Source organism: Cervus elaphus, chromosome 9 (genome assembly GCF_910594005.1).
Source record: "Cervus elaphus chromosome 9, mCerEla1.1, whole genome shotgun sequence".
NCBI classification, from domain to species: Eukaryota; Metazoa; Chordata; class Mammalia; order Artiodactyla; family Cervidae; genus Cervus; species Cervus elaphus.
In genome coordinates, this window is record NC_057823.1 from 43,197,736 (window position 1) to 43,216,721 (window position 18,986).

At 35.5% G+C, this 18,986-nt stretch overlaps 1 protein-coding gene and 1 pseudogene across 1 annotated transcript; both read left to right on the top strand.

Moving 5' to 3' along the window:
- Positions 1-446: 446 nt before the first annotated feature.
- Positions 447-1,390, top strand: LOC122699897 (olfactory receptor 2AJ1-like). Its single transcript, XM_043912331.1, is given in 2 exon segments — positions 447-507; positions 510-1,390. Coding segments are annotated over 2 exon segments (942 nt in total).
- Positions 1,391-17,778: 16,388 nt separating this feature from the next.
- Positions 17,779-18,736, top strand: LOC122700996 (annotated as a pseudogene).
- The last annotated feature ends 250 nt before the right edge of the window (positions 18,737-18,986 follow it).

Below are 18,986 nucleotides of genomic sequence, written 5' to 3' on the forward strand. Positions count from 1 at the left end.
ACTGAGCTGCAGGTCAAACCAGTAGAAACAGCAAGAGCCATGTACACATGCATACATCTGCAAAAGCCATTCATATGCTAACCCTTTAAAAGTTCTAAAATGACAGCAAAACAGTGTTAGCATTTCAGGGAATTAAATATATAATTAAATTTATTCTTATATAAATAAAGTATATACAAATTATGTTTATTTCATAATGAATAAAATAATTAACTTGTTCAGCAAATAAATGCCCATTGTGTAATACATGTCCAATTAAAAAACTATCTGAGAGTCCATTGGCTTTACTTGGAAAATATAGCCAAAAGGAATATGCTTATCTTATTAAACAGTGAAATGTAAAGAAGGTTGAGGTTTATGCTAATTTTTCTTTCTTTTCACTCTATCTCTTATTTATTTATATTGTTTGTTTATTTATTTATTTCAGGTGAAGCAAGGATTTCATGATGGAATATGAGAATCACACTTCCAGCAGTGACTTCATTCTTTTGGGACTCTTCTCTTCTTCCCAACAAGTCTGATTTTCCTCTCCTTTATAGTCATCATTTTTATTATAACTATAGCAGAAAATACAATGATGATTATCCTTATCCACAGGGAATCAAGACTCCACACTCCAATGTATTTCCTGCTCAGCCATCTCTCTTTTATGGATATCTTGCATACTAGCAACATTGTTCCCAAAATGATCACTGACTTTCTGTCAGGCAGCAAAACTATTTCATTTGCAGCCTGTGGCTTCCAGATATTTCTATCCCTTACCCTCTTGGGTGGTGAGTGCCTTCTCCTGGCAGCAATGTCCTATGATCGCTATGTAGCCATCTGTCACCCACTGCGCTACCCCATGCTTATGAATGACTATGTCAGCGTTCTCATGGCTGGAGGGGCCTGGTTTATTGGGATAATCAACTCCATAGTTCACACAGCTTACACACTTCACTTTCCCTTTTGTGGCTCAAGAGCCATTGACCACTTTTTCTGTGAAGTCCCTGCCATGTTGGTGTTGTCCTGTGTGGACACAACACGCTATGAACGAGGAGTTTATGTAAGCGGCATCATTTTCCTGCTTATCCCTTTCTCTCTAATCTTTGCATCTTATGTCCAGATTCTCCATACTGTCCTCCAAATGAAATCAAAAGAGGCAAGGAAAAAGTCATTTTCTACCTGTTTCTTCCACATGATTGTAGTAATAATGTACTATGGGCCTTTTATTTTCACATACATGAGACCTAAAAAGTACCACACTCCAGGCCAGGATAAATCCCTGGCAATTTTCTATACCATCCTCACACCTACTTTTAACCCAATTATCTACAGCATTAGAAATAAAGATGTTTTAGAGGCAATGAAAAATATTCTCAGGAGTAATTTTCTCCATAAAATATTATAGGGAAAATGTTTGAAGTATATATGTTTGTCTATTTCCATACTAAATATTTAGAGGATATCTGTTATTCAAACCTCCGGAAAGCTTTTATCTCTTCAGGTGTGCAAAGATGGATATTTCTGAAACCTTGATAATAGTAAAGTTGTCACAGATATTTGTTTTATAAATACATGTATCTAAAACTGTATCTGTCTCTCTATGTTGCCAATTATAATCACCAAAGCACCAATTACAGAAAGTCAAAGATGACTGAAGTCTAATTTTTCTCCCATTAAAATTATACAAATTTGTAAAAATTACTTTTTATAATACAATCATATTATTTATGGATATATATACACACATATATAATGTATGTGAGAGGGAAATCCATATTATATAAAACTATAAAATACTTCAAACCTTATAGTAAGTTACAAGAAGTTTATAAAAATTCATAAGTGAAAAAGGTGAAGGTATGTAAAATATGGGAACTTAAAATTACGAGATAAATAAGTCCTGGGAATTTAATGAACAGCATGGTGATTACAGTTTAAAATGCCATGTTTTATATTTGAAAGGTACTAAGAGAGTAGCCTTTTAAAAGATCTCATCACAAAAAAATTATTGTACAATTTTCCAAAACACACACCTTATGAAGAAATTAGAGATACCAAGGGAACATTTCATGCAAAGATGGGTTTGATAAAGGACAGAAATGGTGTGGACCTAACAGAAGCAGAAGATATTAAGAAGAGGTGGCAAGAATACACAGAAGAACAGTACAAAAAAGATCTTCATGACACAAATAATCACAATGGTGTGATCACTCACCTAGAGCCACACATCCTGGAATATGAATATCAAGTGGGCCTTCGAAAGCATCACTATGAACAAATCTAGTGGATGTGATTGAATTCCAGTTGAGCTATTTCAAATCCTGAAAGATGATGCTGTGAAAGTGCTGCACTCAATATGCCAGCAAATTTGGAAAACTCAGCAGTGGCCATAGGACTGGAAAAGGTCAGTTTTCATTCCAATCCCTAAGAAAGGCAATCCCAAAGAATGCTCAAGCTACCACACAATTGCACCCGTCTCACACGCTAGTAAAGTAATGCTCAAAATTCTCCCAGCCAGGCTTCAGCAATACATGAACCGTGAACTTCCAGATGTTCAAGCTGGTTTTAGAAAAGGCAGAGGAACCAGAGATCAAATTGCCAATATTCACTGGATCATCGAAAAAGCAAAAGAGTTCCAGAAAAACATCTATTTCTGCTTTATTGACTATGCCAAAGCCTTTGACTGTGTGGATCACAATAAACTGTGGAAAATTCTGAAAGACATGGGCATACCAGACCACCTGACCTGCCTCTTGGGAAACCTGTATGCAGGTCAGGAAGCAATAGTTAGAACTAGACATGGAACAACAGACTGGTTCCAAATAGAAAAAGGAGTACATCAAGGCTGTATATTGTCACCCTGCTTACTTAACTTCTATGCAGAGTACATCATGAGAAACGCTGGGCTGGAAGAAGCACAAGCTGGACTCAAGATTGCTGGGAGAAAAATCAATAACCTCAGATATGCTGATGACACCACCCTTATGGCAGAAAGTGAAGAGGAACTAAAAAGCCTTTTGAAAAAAGTGAAAGATGAGAGTGAAAAAGTTGGCTTAAAGCTTAACATTCAGAAAACTAAGATCATGGCATCTGGTCCCATCATCTCATGGGAAATAGATGGGGAGACAGTGGAAACAGTGTCAGACTTCATTTTTGTGGGCTCCAAAATCACTACAGATGGTGACTGCAGCCATGAAATTAAAAGATGCTTACTCCTTGGAAGGAAAGTTATGACCAACCTAGATAGCATATTAAAAAGCAGAGACATTACTTTGCCAAGAAATGTCCGTCTAGTCAAGGCTATGGTTTTTCCAGTGGTCATGTATGGTTGTGAGATTTGGACCGTGAAGAAAACTTGAGTGCTGAAAAATTGATGCTTTTGAACTATGGTGTTGGCGAAGACTCTTGAGTATCCCTTGGACTGCAAGGAGATCCAACCAGTCCATCCTAAAGGAGACCAGTCCTGGGTGTTCATTGGAAGGACTGATGCTGAAGCTGAAACTCCGATACTTTGGTCACCTCATGCGAAGAGTTGACTCATTGGAAAAGACCCTGATGCTGGGAGGGATTGGGGGCAGGAGGAGAAGGGGACGACAGAGGATGAGATGGCTGGATGGCATCACCGACTCAATGGGCATGGGTTTGGGTAGACTCTGGCAGTTGGTGATGGACAGGGAGGCCTGGCATGCTGCAATTCATGGGGTTGCAAAGAATTGGACACGACTGAGAGACTGAACTGAATTGAACTGAATGTAGTTAGCTGTCACCATTGCAGTGGTACCTCTCTGCCTGCCATTGAACTACAGCCAAGTCTTGCAATCCTGCAGTGGCCCCTGCTACCCGATCTGCAGCCTCCTCATGTTCCACTGTGTCTCCTCTCTCCCTCCTGAGGTGTGAGTTATGAGACCAATGAGGAGATCTCAGACTGGCCTGTGAGGAGCAAGTTAACTGGCAGTGGGCAATAAGCAGTTAGGAGCACCTTTACAATGTCCTTTACCTGTTTGCAAGAATCTGGACCATCCCATTTAGCTAGTTTAAAAATAATCAACTAGGTTGGTTCCAGATGATGGAGTAGAAGGACATGTGCTCATCCTTTCCTGCGAATGTACCAAAATACCAGCTAGCTGCTGAACACCCACTTCCATGAAGATGCTGGAACTCACCCCAAAAAAATAAATACCCCACATCGAAATACAAACATAAGATGCAATGAGATGGTGCAATCACGATAAAATCAAATCCCATACCTGCTGGGTTAGCAACCCACAAGCTGAAGAACAATCATACAAAAGAAGTTCTCATTAGTGTGAAGGTTCTGAGTCCCACATCAGGTTTCCCAGCCTGGGGATCCAGCAAAGGGACTAGAAATTCCCAGGGAAGCGGACTTTAAAAGACAACAAAATTGGATTGCAGGACTTCCACAGGACCTCCAATCTTGGAGGGCATGAACAAAGCCATGTCCACACCAGGGCACAGGAGACAGGAGCAGTGTCCTCACTAGAGTCTGAGCTAGATTCACTTGTGAGTATTGGAGGGTCTCCTGCAGAGGCATGGTTTGGCAGTGTCTTGTGGCCAGGACAGCAGCACTGGCAGCTGTGTCCTGGGGGGTGTCCCTTGATGTGAGACCTCTTGGAGGTCACCATTAGCCATACCATAGAGCCTGTAGCCCTACCACTCCAATTGCAAAAAGTAAAGAGGAATTAAAGAGCCTCTTATGTATGTTTAGTCACTAAGTCTTATCTGATTCTATGTGATTTAATGGACTGGAGCCCACCACACTCCTTTGTGCATGGCTTTTCCAGGCAAGAGTACTGGAGTGGGTTGCAATTTTCTTCTCCAGGGGATTTTTCCCAACCCAGGGATCTAACTCATGTCTCCAGCATTGCAAGTAGATTCTTTATCACTGAGAAGCTTACCAGCAGGGAAGCTTCTTGATGGTGTTGAAAGAGGAGAATGAAAAAACAGGCTTCAAACTCAACATTCAAAAAACTAAGATTGTGGCAACCAGTTCCATCACTTCATGACAAAGAGAAGGAAAAAAATGGAAGCAGTGGCAGATTTTATTTTCTTGGGCTCCAAAATCACTCCAGACAGTGACTTCAGCCATGAAATTAAAATAAGCTTGATTATTTGAAGGAAAACTATGACAAACCTAGACAGCATATTAAAAAGCAGAGACATCACTTTGCTGGCACAGGTCTGTACAGTCAAAGCTATGATTTTTCCAGTAGCCATGTATGGATGTGAGAGTTGGACCATAAAGAAGGCTGAGCACTGAATAATTGATGCTTTCGAACTGTGGTGCTGGAGAAGACTCTTGAGAGTTCCTTTGACTGCAAGAGGATGAAATGAGTCAATCCTAAAGAAAATCAACCCTGTGTATTCACTGGAAAAACTGATGCTGAAGCTGAAGTTCTAATACTTTGGCCATCTGATGCGATGAGCAGACTCACTGGAAAAGACCCTTGTTGGGAAAGATTGAGGGTAGGAAGAGAAGGTGTGGACAGAGGATGAGATGGTTGGATAGCATTATCAACTCCATGGACATGAATTTGAGCAAACTCCAGGAGATAATGAAGGACAGGGAAGCCTAGTGTCCTGCAGGCCATGGGGTCACAAAGTGTGGGGCACAACTTAGAGACTGAACTACAGCAACAGAGCAGGTAGGCTCCAGGTCTGGGTGACCTCAGCCCAGACAACTAACAGGGAGGGAGCACGGCCCCACCCATCAGCAGACAATTAGATTCAAGTTTTACTGAGCACCACCCCGCCCACCAGAGGAGACCCAGTTTTCCCAACCTCCAGTCCCTCTCATCAGGAAGTTTGCACAAGCCTCTTAGCCTCTTCCACCAGAGGTCAGAGAGAAGAATCAAGAAGAACCACAGTCCTGCAGCCTCCAGAAAGAAAACCACAGTCAGCAGAGGAAGCTAAACTTCCAAAGTTATTTTATGAGTCCACCATCACCCTGATACCAAGATACAAAGATACCACAAAAGAAGAAAATTGCAGGCTAATATCACTGATGAACATGGATGCAAAATTCCTCAACAAAATGAGAGAAATCCATACCCAACAATAAATTAAAAAGATTATTCAACATGACAAAGTGGGATTCATCCCAAGGATGCAATGATTCTTCAGCATTCACAAATCAAACAATGTGATACACCATGTCAACAAACTAGGGAGCAAAAACTATATTATCATCTCAATATATAATCATCTCAATATATTTCATCTCAGAAAAAGCTTTTGACAAAATTCAGCACCCATTTATGATAAAAGCTCTCTAGAAATTGGGCTTGGTGGGGCATACCTCAACATAATAAAGGCCATATATGACAAACCTACAGCTAGCATCATACTCAATGGTGAAAGGCTGAAAGCAATCTCTCTAAGGTCAGGAATAAGACAAGGAAGTTCACTCTCACCATTCTTATTCAACAGAGTTTTAAAGTCCTAGCTACAGCAATCAGAAAAGAGAAAGAAGTAAAGTGAATCCAAATTGGAAGAAAAGCTATGATCAACATAGCTTTGATCAACAAAAGCTATGATCAACATAGACAGCATATTAAAAAGTAGAGACATTACTTTGCCAACAAAGGTTCATCTAGTCAAAGCTATGATTTTTCCAGTAGTCATGCATGAATGTTAGATTTGGACTATAAAGAAAGCTGAGTGCCAAAAAATTTATGCTTTTGAGCTGTGGTATTGGAGAAGACTCTTGACAGTCCCTTTGACTGCAAGGGGATCAATCTAGTCCATCCTAAAGGAAATCTGTTCTGAATATTCATTGAAAGGACTGATACTGAAGCTGAAACTCCAATACTCTGGCCACCTGATGCAAAGAGCTGACTCGTTTGAAAAGACCCTGATGCTGGGAAAGATTGAGGGCAGGAGGAGAAGGGGATGACAGAGGATGAGATGGTTTGATGGCATCACCAACTCAATGGACATGGGTTTGGGTGGACCCCAGGAGTTGATGATGATCAGGGAGGCCTGGCATGCTAAGGTTCATGGGGTCACAAAGAGCTGGACACAACTGAGTGACTGAACTGAACTGATGCAAAGAACTGACTCACTGGAAAAGACCCTGTTCCTGGGAAAGATAGAAGGCAGAAGGAGAAGAGGATGACAGAGGATGAGATGGTTGGATGACATCACCGACTCAATGGACATGAGTTTGAGTAAGCTCTGGGGGTTGGTGATGGACAGGGAAGCCTGGTGTGCTTCAGTTCATGGGGTTTCAAAGAATCAGACATGACTGAGCAACTGAACTGAGCTGAAATTTTCACTGTTAGGAGATGAAGTGATACTATACACAGAAGGTCCTAAATATGGTACAAGAAAACTTCTTGAACTTATCAGTGAATTTAGTAAAGTTACAAGTTACAAAATTAATACACAGAAATCTGTTCCTTTTCCATACACCAATAATGAAAAATTAGAAACAGAAATTCAAGAAACAATTCAATTTATCATTATATCAAAAAGTAAAATATCTAGGAATAAACCTATCAAAGGAAACAGAAACTTGTACTGGGAAAACTAAGATCTGATGAAAGAAACTGAAGAAGACATAAATAGTGGAAATATATACTATGTGCATGGATTGGAAGATTCAATATTGTCAAAATGGCTATAATACCCAAGCCAATCTACAGATTCAAAGCAATCCCTGTAAGTTTACCAATGGCATTTGTCTCAAAACTAGAACAAATATGTCATAATTTATATGGAGATAAAAAATAATCTTGAGAAAGAAAAATGGAGGTGAAGGAATCAGGCTACCTGTCTTCAAACTGTACTATAAAGCTACAGACACCAAAGCAGTATGGTACTGACACAAAATTAAAAATAAATATGAATGGAACAGGATAGCAAATCCAGAAATAAATGCATACACCTATGGCCAATTAATCCATGACAAGGGAGGCAAGACTACACAATGTTGGAAAGACAGTCTCTTCAACAATTGGTACTGGGCAAACTGGACAGCTATATGTAAACAATGAAATTAGATTAACTCTGTGTAAAATAATAAGCTCAAAATGGATTAAAAACCTAAATGTGAGACCTGACACTATAAAACCCTTAGGAGAAAACATAGGCAGAACACTCTCTGACAAAAATCACAGCAATTTCTTTTCCAATTTTTTTTCTCCCAGAATTATGAAAATAAAAACAGAAATAAATAAATAGTATCTGCATTAAACTTAAAAACTTTTGCACAGAAAAAAAAAAGCAATAAAGAAAATGAAAAGACAAACCAGAGATTGGGAGAAAATATTTGCAAATGATGTGACCAATAAGTTGGCACTAGTGGTAAAGTACCCTCCTGCCAATACAGGAGACATAGGAGATGCAAGTTTAATCCCTGGGTCAAGAAGATCCCCTGGAGGGGAGCATAGCAATCCACTCCAATATTCTTACCTGGAGAATCCCCATGGACAGAGGAGTCTGGCAGGCTACAGTCCACAGAGTCACAAAGAGTCACACATGACTGAAGTGATTTAGCATGCACTCCAATTTACAAATAGCTCACAATGCTAATAGCATCAAACAATCCACTTAAAAAATGGGCAGAAGACCTAAATGAACACTTCTCCAAAGAAAACAAACTGATAGCTATTATACATTTGCAAAGATGCTCAACATTGCTAGTTATTAGAGAAATGCAAATCTAAACTATAGTGAGATATTACCTCATACCAGCCAGAATGGCTATCATCAGAAATACACAAATAATTAATGTTGGAGAGGATGTGGAGGGAAGAGAATCCTCCTTCACTGTTGGTAGGAATGTAACCTAAATGTGAGACCTGACACTATAAAACCCTTAGGAGAAAACATAGGCAGAACATTCTCTGATAAAAAGCAATCACAGCAATATCTTTTTCAATTTTTTTCTCCCAGAATAATGAAAATAAAAACACTATGGGAAACAGTATGCAGGTTCCTTAGAAAACTAAAAATAGAGTTAGCATATGACCCTGCAACCCCACTCCTGGACATATATCCAGAGTAAAACGTGATCCAAAAGGGTACATGTACCCCAATATTCATTGCATCACTATTTACAATCACTGAAACATGGAAGCAACCTAAATGTCCATCAGTAGAGGCACAGATAAAGAAGATATGGTATATACATACCGTATTACTCAGCCATTACAAAGAATGAAGTAATGCCTTTTGCAGCAACATAGATGAACCTAGAAAGTGCTGTACTGAGTGAAGTAAGTCAGACAGAGGAGAAATATCATATGGCATCCCTTGTGTGTGGAATCTAAAATGAAATAATATGAATGAGCTTATGGTTGCTGGGGGGAAGGGATAGTTAGGGAGTTTGGGATGGCCATGTACACACTGCAATGTTTAAATTTGATAACTGACAAGGACCAACTGTACAGCACATGTTAGTCTACTCAGTGTTGTGTGGCAGCCTGGATGGAAGGGGTGTTTGGGGTAGAATGGAGAGATGTATACATATGGCTGAGTCCCTTTACTGTTCACCTGAAATCATCATAACATTGTTAGCTAATCAGGTATACCCCAGTACAAAATAAAAACTTAAAAAAAAATAATCATTGAGACAGAACCATGGTTAGAAGAGCTGTGTGGAGGAAAGGACAGAGAATTATTGTTTATATAGTGAGAAGTTTCACATCAGGATAATAAAAATGTTTGAAAAAGAATGTTGGTGATGTTTTCACAAAAATGTGGATGTACTTTATGTTGCTGGATTGTACAAGTGAAATGGTTAAAAAGGCAAATTTTATGTTATGTGTATATCAAAAGCTTAGAGAGTATGCTTGTTAAACTACATTAGTAATATCACTTACCAAGAGAAAGAAGTCAATGCAAACACTTAGACCAAATGAAATCTAAGAACGTGTATAACATCACCTGTAAAAAAAAATGCAATATTGAATATTATCTAAACACCATTTCATCAAAGAGAGAATTACAATATCTTTAATACCTATTATAAAATTATGGACTTGTTTTATAATTAATGGTAAACTCCAATATAAAGGAAACAACTTGAAAATAAATAATATCCAAAATTTAATTGTTTGAATTTTAAGAACACATTAACACATTTAACACATTAATTGTTTGAATTTTAAGAACTTCTTCTTATAAGTCCATGCTAAATTTACCACATTTCATTTTAATGCATTCAATTTCTACTCAATATGTTCAAAACTGGCAAATAAATTAAACTGTTTCCACGTTATAAGTACACCTAACAGATATTTCAAATTTGCTTCCAGGTCCCTGCAATAAAGCAAATACGGCTATAAAGAGAATCATGTACAATTTTTGTTGTTGTTGTTTCCTAGTACATATAAAAGCTATGTTACATTCTACTATATTCAAGTAAGTGTATAGGAGCATTGCTTCTAAAAATGTACATAGTTTAATTTAAAAATACTTTATTGTTGAAAAGTTCTAATCACCATCTGAGCCTTCAGAGAGTCATAATCTTTTGGCTGTTGGGGAGTGTGAAATACTGTAAGAATTACCGAAAGATGATAAATACACAAAGTGAGCAATGCTATTGGAAAAATGGCAGATAGACTTGTTCAACACAGGGTTGCCAGAAAATTTTAAATTGAAGAGCAATAAAGTGAACACAATAGAAAGAAGTACTCCAGTGTTTTATGTGCTTACTGGATTACAAAATATAAAATATATGATTCCATAACACACTAGAGACATAATAACAGGAATAATTTGAATAAATATATGTGCTTATTTTCACACCAAATTGACTCTTAACACATCTGTAAAAATATCTAAGGACATTCATTTTCAGAACTTCTTCTTCACTCTTGGCCTATGACCAATCTGAGCCTTTAAGTGACTTGACCTCAATTAGTGAAGTCTCAGTGGACTTTCCAAGGTGAACACACACGCAAAATAAATGTTATACTTAATTTCTAGTTAGAGTAGTACAGGAATTGTGGTTGCTATTGAGTCTTCATGGAATTATCTAAAACATCAAGTACAGAGGTGAGAGATGAATATATGTATTTGTAAAATTTTCAGTCTGCTTAGAAAAATAACTTTAATCATATGATGACTGTAAGACCATCATCAGCTATCCAATTCAATGATAGTGTAAAGTGGGAACATGATAAAAGGCAAACGTTCTAATTGTATTCTTATTTTTATTTATTGCATAAGAGTTGAGATTCTTCTACAAGTTATTAAGAGAATTTTGATTTGAATTAACAAAGAACTACTTTTGATAAATAACTGGCATAATTAGCCTATCCATTAAGGCATCTCAGTAACCAGAAAATTGGGGGAAAAATACCTAATTGAAACGGCTTTAAAAGATCATGTATCTGTATGTATGCAATTAAATATAAATGGAGTGTTTAAACACTGTATACATTCAGACAGAAAATCTCTCTAAACATAAAAAATAAATTATTAAAAAAATCATAGAAACAATTGGTGTCCATCTTAATAATATACTGTGAAGTAGTAGTGAAACACAGTGAGATTAATATTATAGTCAATAATTTATATTATTCATAAACTTCATTTTTGGATTTCATTTACTAGTGAAAATATGGTCACCTTCTCATGAGCACAGTAGTTACATGGTTCCAGAGTGAATTTAGTACTGTTTATGCACACTTAATTTGTATGAATCTGCTAATTTCAATTAAATTATTTCTTATCTCAATCTTGCACAAAAATATAAAATGGAACTTCTAATAAAGGTAAAATTATAATCACCAAATTTGAGACATTTCTGAGGCAATAATTCATTTTCAAAATTTCAGGTCATCTTGTGCAAATTACTCAGGTATTCTTAACAATATTAATAGTATATATATTACAACTGCCTAGGTTTTTTCCAAACACAAATTATACTAAGTATTTATCATCCTGTGTTTAATTTTCGCATTTTATTTTTTTAACTTTCAGTGCATATCACTAAAATACCAATGAAATAATAACAACATCTTCATTTGTAGTCTAGGATACTTTGTTAAAATCATAAGGAATGAATATAAGAATATTCTGTGAACCATGCTGGAGGATAAATTTTGAGATGACAAGGGTGTAGATGAGAGTGATATGGTTATGTAGATTTTACTGTCAATGATGATGATGAAGATGGTAAATGTTGCAGCTAATGTTCAGTCATAGCTTATTCAAGGCATGTGCAATGTGACCAGGATATATTTTCTCATACAACCTTATAATAACTCTTTTTTCTAGTTTTATTAAGCTACAATTGACAAATAAAAATGGTTATATTTAAGGCATACAGATTGATGCTTTAATATATATACACATTCTGAAGTAATCATCAAATCAATGTCACTGACATATACTTCAACTTACACAGTTACCTTTTTATTTCTGTTTAAGTTACTTAGTGCTTACTTTCCCATCACTTTTTAAGTATACAATAGACTATTGTTTACTTTTCACTATTATTTACTATTTCCATTATTCTGCATTAAATCTCCAGAACTTACTCATCTTGTATGATGGAAATATTTCAACCTTTGACCCAAATTTCTCTATTTCTAATTCCCTTTAGGCTTTCTACTCTCTGCTTCGGTAAACTTGACTATTTTAAATTCCAGGTAAAAGTAAATTCAAGCAATATTTGGCTTTCTGTGTCTGGCTTATCTTACCTTGCATAATTTCCTCTAAGCTCATCCATGTTGTTGCAAATAGAAGTATATTCTTTCTAAGGTTGTGTAATATTTCAGTGGGATATATACATACACATGTATATATTTCCCATTTAAAAAAATCAATTTATTTATTAGCGAAAACTTAGCTATTGTGGACGGTGCTGAAATAGGCATAAGAAGAGAGATATCTCTTTGTAATATTAATTTATTTCCCTTGGGTACGTACTTATAAGATGGATTGCTAGATTTATTTTTAATATTTTGAGAAATCTTCATACTATCCACAGTGGCTGTATCAGTATCCTCACCAAGACTGAAGAAGAATTCCCTTTTCTCCACATGCTTAGCAACACTTCTTGTATTTGTTCTTTGATAATAGCCATTCTAACTGTGTGAGATTATATTTTATTGTGATTTTAATTTGCTCACTTATAGAGGCTCATAGAGTTAAATCCACCAATCCCAGTTTGCATGTCTGACAGAATTAAGATTAGACATAATTTTGACCCTAAACTCTATATTGCATGCTTACTCAGTAAAGCAAAGTGAACAAATCTTTAATATGAATCCAAGCTCAAAGTATATATACTAGTAATCATTTTTATTTCTCTCTCAAGTTATTAGCCTACCCATCTTCCTAGTTTCTATCTAGTAATATGACTCATAATTGTGGAATTTCATGAAAATATATAATTTAGAAGTACACAAAAAATGTGGATAATTGAAACACATCCACTATTTCTAATAATACCTGAATAATTTCTGTAAGATAAACTTTAAATTTAGAAAATACATTGTTGCTTCAGATATGTCTCAAATGTAGCCACTAATGTTTTACCTTTAGGTTTCTGTGTATTATAAGCTGTGTGTACAAATATTGTGTGCACTATATCTCTTATAAATTTCATACTTTACATTCTGTGTACAATTAAATATACATACTAAAATATTTAATGAGAATATTAATCCAAATCACTAAAGTAATGCAAATTATATACTCTTGGTCTTTTTTAGTAGAATCTGTTGTATAAAAACTTGGAAAAAGTATGGAATTTTAAGTCAAATTCCATTAAAGGATATTGTGGAGAATTATTCTTGGCTGGATCCCAGAGATATTGTTCTGGTGATTCAGAATATTTGAAAGCCATTTTAAAACACTGTAAATTCTAAATAACTACTGGCAATGCAATATAATTATTATCTATGAATATTCAGGTACAAGTATGACCAAAAATTTCAAAGAACTTAGGCAAACTTTATGGTGACAATAGGTTCAAAATTCTCTGAAAACTAATATGGTAATTTTTAATTTTTTTTTACAAGATTTTTGTCTCACTGGTGAGTAACTTTCCTTTGGAGAAAGACAACCGTTCACACTCTTTCAGGGATCTTGCAAAGAGAGGATGAGACCCATGTATATCTGGTCAAGAGTCTGTTTTTGTTTGTTACAACTGGACTATTAACAAAAACAAAACTAGTCTAAAATATTTTATAAAACTTCTGGCAAAACCAATTTAAGGTTTCCTTGGTAAATACACAGTCTTGTTTCACCTATGAAAATGATCACAGCAAATTTTCCAGATTTATTGAGTAGTCAAAAGTTGTTTCTTTGAGACTGCCTTTGGTCAAAAGCAAAGTTGTACAGGAAAAGAAAATCTCTACTTCAAAGAAAACCACACCATTGTCTCACTCATAGTGGTCATCTCACCAGATCTGCCACTTGATCAAGGTACAATGTTATATAATTCACTGCACCCCTATAGAAAGGAATTTTTCATTCTTTTAATAATGAGACTGTATTTGAAAATCTGTTTCTTCTATAAATATAAGAATCAGTAGTATGTACACTTTTCTTAAGTTTAATTATCAACTGAATAAAGTACAGAAAAAAATCTATTCAAGGAAATAATATATAGTGAATTTCTGTAATGACAATTTACAATTCATTTTGATATTGGTCAACCCTTGAAAGATGTTATTAGATTTTCCTCATCACGATGTAGGGATTAACTGAATAATTATTCTGAATACATACATTTACAAGCTGATTTTCAAAGAAGATAATATGGCTGTATCTCTGTAATCAAAATCTCGCAGGTAGGACATTTTTGTATTGGTGGCCAGATATGAATTAAGGTCAGTTTAGAGGTTCTGAGAATAATGTGTACATTTTCATTAGCACTGAATTGTTGGAGGGAACAAGTGAAAATATGGTAAGGACAGCAGAAAATAGGGGAAAAGAGTGTTCAGTAAAATGTAAACACTAGACCAGTTTATTTGGGCATAAAGTAATTTCTTATGTACATCTTAACCCTCTTTCATCATGCATTTTAATGTTTCATTTTATTTTAGTTTAGTTTAAAGCATTTTAAAAGAAAACTATTCTTTTTTTCATAATGGTTACCTCAAAATTTTTGAGAGATAGGAAAGTTTCCTGGAGATCCAGTGGTTAGGACTCAGTACTTCACCTGCTGTGGCCTGGGTTCTCTCCCTGGTTTGGAAACTAAGATCACACAAGAGAAAAAAAACAAAACAAAACTGAGGGATAAAACATAATATCTCTTTTTAATATTTTAATGTACAAATATCTATCTATTCATCTAACATCTAAATTGCTAGCAAGGAATCAAGGGAAAGTCACTTAAGGTCTCTGAATATTTTATCATCATCTACAAAATGTCGATGGTTATATCAACCTTAAGAGTTGAATAAACAATCCTGGTACAATCCTTGACACATGTCAGTTATCCAGTGAGGCTGGTAAATAAAAATTTATATTTCTTACTTCTCTTTCATGCTTATACTTTGTCCAGTTTCCAAGCTTTTTTGTCCTACTCACTAAGAAATAATCTGATTTCTTTTTTTCCAGAATTTACATACTTAAAAATGATATGCTTATGTTCTAATGTTTGATTCCAAAATTCTGAAACCAGTCTTTCATCTGTGACACAGGCTAAAGGATGGAAGATGCCCCCTCCTTACATCACCACCTTCACCCTTTTCCTCTCTTCTCATGCTCCCCATATACTTACATTCCACTTTGTGTCTGGGGAAATGGGCTGATGACATTGCTTTATCTTCTATAATTTATTGGTTTCATGTGAAAATATAATAATTGTGAAACTGATTGTATTTTATTTGTCATTGCTTCTTCCCACTGTATTATAATTTCTTTCAAGTAGATTTTGGGCTCCCCTAGTGGCTCAGATGATAAAGAATCTGCCTTTAGTGCAGGAGACCTAGGTTCAATCCCTGAGTTGGGAAGATTCCCTGGAGAAGGGATGGCTACCCACTCTGGCATTCTTGCCAGAAGAATTCAATGGACAGAGGAGACTGGTGGGCTACAGTGACTGGTGGGTCACAAAGAGTTGGGCATGGCAGAGCAACTATACTGATAACTGCTAAATGTTTTTCAAGGGATGTTAACATTATCAGAAAATATCATTTAATAAATTATTTCTCATATTTTTCTGTTTTCCAAAGTTTCTGAATATTGTTGCTAACATATGAAAGCACTGGAGAAATGTTTTTGTTTGATATATTCACTCCATAACTATTGTAGTATATGCATTTTTAGGAATACCCATGATATCTTATATTAATTTTCTAAATATCAAACTTTTATGTTTTATTGTTATGGTTTCCTTTCTGATAGGTTTTCTCCCATTTATCTTTCAAAATTTTAATTGAATATATTATATTAATTATTGTCTTTTTAAAGTTTTAAATTTTCCAAAGCTTTTTCTTTATATTACTTAGCATTTCCTTTATATAACGCTATATTTGCCACTGTGATCTAAAAACTTCTCAAGTTTCTCTGAAGATATGAATAATTTTTATTAAGGTTTCTTATATCTTTCTCAATAATTTTTAATTGTGTCTATTTGTGTATCTCTCTTTCACTTGAAAAATTCCTCAAAAGTCTGATAACCTGTGGTCTTAGAGCAATATTATGAAGCTGTAAGTACTGCAACCTCTTTTTTAAGAAAAGCATTCTGAGTTTGCTCACTGATAGAATTTTCTCTAGAGAGTATGCCCACTCATTTACATTTAGAAGACTCCCAGGTTGTTCTTTTTCCTTCTCCAGTTAAGGGAAGGAATAATTGTTTCTCAAAATTTTTTATTCCCAAACTTTCTGAACTCTCACATCCATGATTCCTTTCTCAAGTTTCTTCTCTACTTTCACTATTTTTTCTTATTATTATGTGAGATGAGTTTTATGATGAACATGTGCTAAAATATGTGTTCATAGCCCCACACTTATTGAGAAATGGGAAGAATTTTAATAAATAAAGCAAAAAGAAAAAAAGAATGAGAGGGAAAGGTGTCAAAAAGCAAAATATAATGCTATATAAACTTTGAGAAGCAGATGAACAGAATGCATGTCTTCTTCAGGAGAGCTTGAGCTGAATTATGGAAACCACAGTGAAATTAGAGGGTTGATTTTCAGGAAAAGGGTCTGATTTAACTAGAGCATTCAGAAATTGGGTGAAGAGGAAGACAATGGCTTGACACAAATGCTATTTGGTAATAAGGTTCATGGTAGACTCCTGAAACAAAGAAACACATAATGATATTTGCCATCTAAGAAAACTGATTTGTTAGTTTTGTGCAAGCATAACTAAAAAAGGGTAGGTCTGCAACATGAATTGATGGACTACCTCACTTTCAGGGGTATCAGTGCTTAAATACAAAGAAAAAAAATTGTTCTATAAAGGTTATAAAGATGTATTCTAATATAGGTCTATAATTTATGCAATTATACTGATTTTCTATGCATATATTTAAAGTGTAAGTTCTGACTTTGATGTTACTTGAATTTATGTAGAGAAATAAAATATCTGTATCCTAATAACATCACTGGAGAAATACATTATTCTCACAAATTCATAGATTTCTATAAAACATTTTGTAAACAGATACTTGTGTAACCAAGACTTTATTGTCAGGCAAACAGTGGGCATATTTTTTTTTTTCAAAAGAGGTAAGATAATTTCTTTTTAATGTATGCACTGTGTTTTTATAAATAAATCAGTTTCACTAAAATAATAAAGATAGCTTATTGCTCTATACATAATATATGTCTGTCTTTAGGGAAACACTAAATGAACACTTCATGGAAAATTACAACAAAACATCTACTGATTTCATCTTATTGGGGTTATTTCCACCATCGAAAGTTGGGCTATTCACCTTCATTCTCATCATTCTGATTTTTCTAATGGCTTGGCTTGGCAATTTATCGATGATCCTTCTCATTCTCCTGGACATCCATCTCCACATACCCATGTATTTCCTACTTATTCAACTCTCCTTCATTGACCTGAACTACATTTCCACCATTGTCCCCAAAATGGCCTCTGATTTTCTGTTTGAAAACAAGTCTATCTCCTCCATTGAGTGTGGGATTCAGAGCTTTTTCTTCTTGACTTTAGGAGGTGCTGAAGCGTTAATATTGGCATCTATGGCCTATGATCGTTATGTGGCTGTTTGCTTTCCTCTCCACTATCCTGTTCGTATGAGCAAAAAAAGTGTGTGTCCTTATGATAATAGGATCTTTGATAATGGGATCTATCAACTCTTGTGTTCACACTGTATATGTCCTCCATCTCCCTTATTGCCGACCCAGGGCCATCAATCATTTCTTCTGCGATATCCCAGCCATGGTGAACCTGGCTTGCATGGACACTTTGGTTTATGAGTACACAATGTTTGTGAGCACTGTCTTCTTCCTTGTGTTGCCTTTCATTGGTATTGCCTATTCTTATGGCCATGTTCTCACCGCTGTCTATTGCATGCACTCAGCAGAAGGAAGGAGAAAGGCCTATTCAACTTGCAGTACCCACCTCACTGTGGTGACTTTCTACTACATGCCCTTTGCTTACACGTATCTACGCCCAAGCTCCCTTCAATCTCCAACAGAGGACAAGGTTCTGGCTGTCTTCTGCACTATTCTGACCCCAATGCTTAACCCCATCATCTACAGCTTGAGAAACAAGGAGGTGAAGTGAGCCCTGAGGAGGGTGATTCATAGAATCTGTTCTGTAAAAATGGATACAAACTATTTAGCTTAGTCCCCAGGCTTCAGTAACATGTTACTTTAGCTCTGTGTCATCATAAAGAAAAGTAATATGACATGTCTAAAGTGAAGGAACTGAAATTTATAGAGATGTTTAAAAATTTGAAGCTTTTATATAATAATTTGATATTCTCAGGCTTTTTTGTTATGTGATCCCTTTTTTCCCATCAAGATAAAGAAAATGTATTTTCAATTAATTTGTGGGAAAAAATGTTTTACTAACATATGCAATAAAGAACACAAAT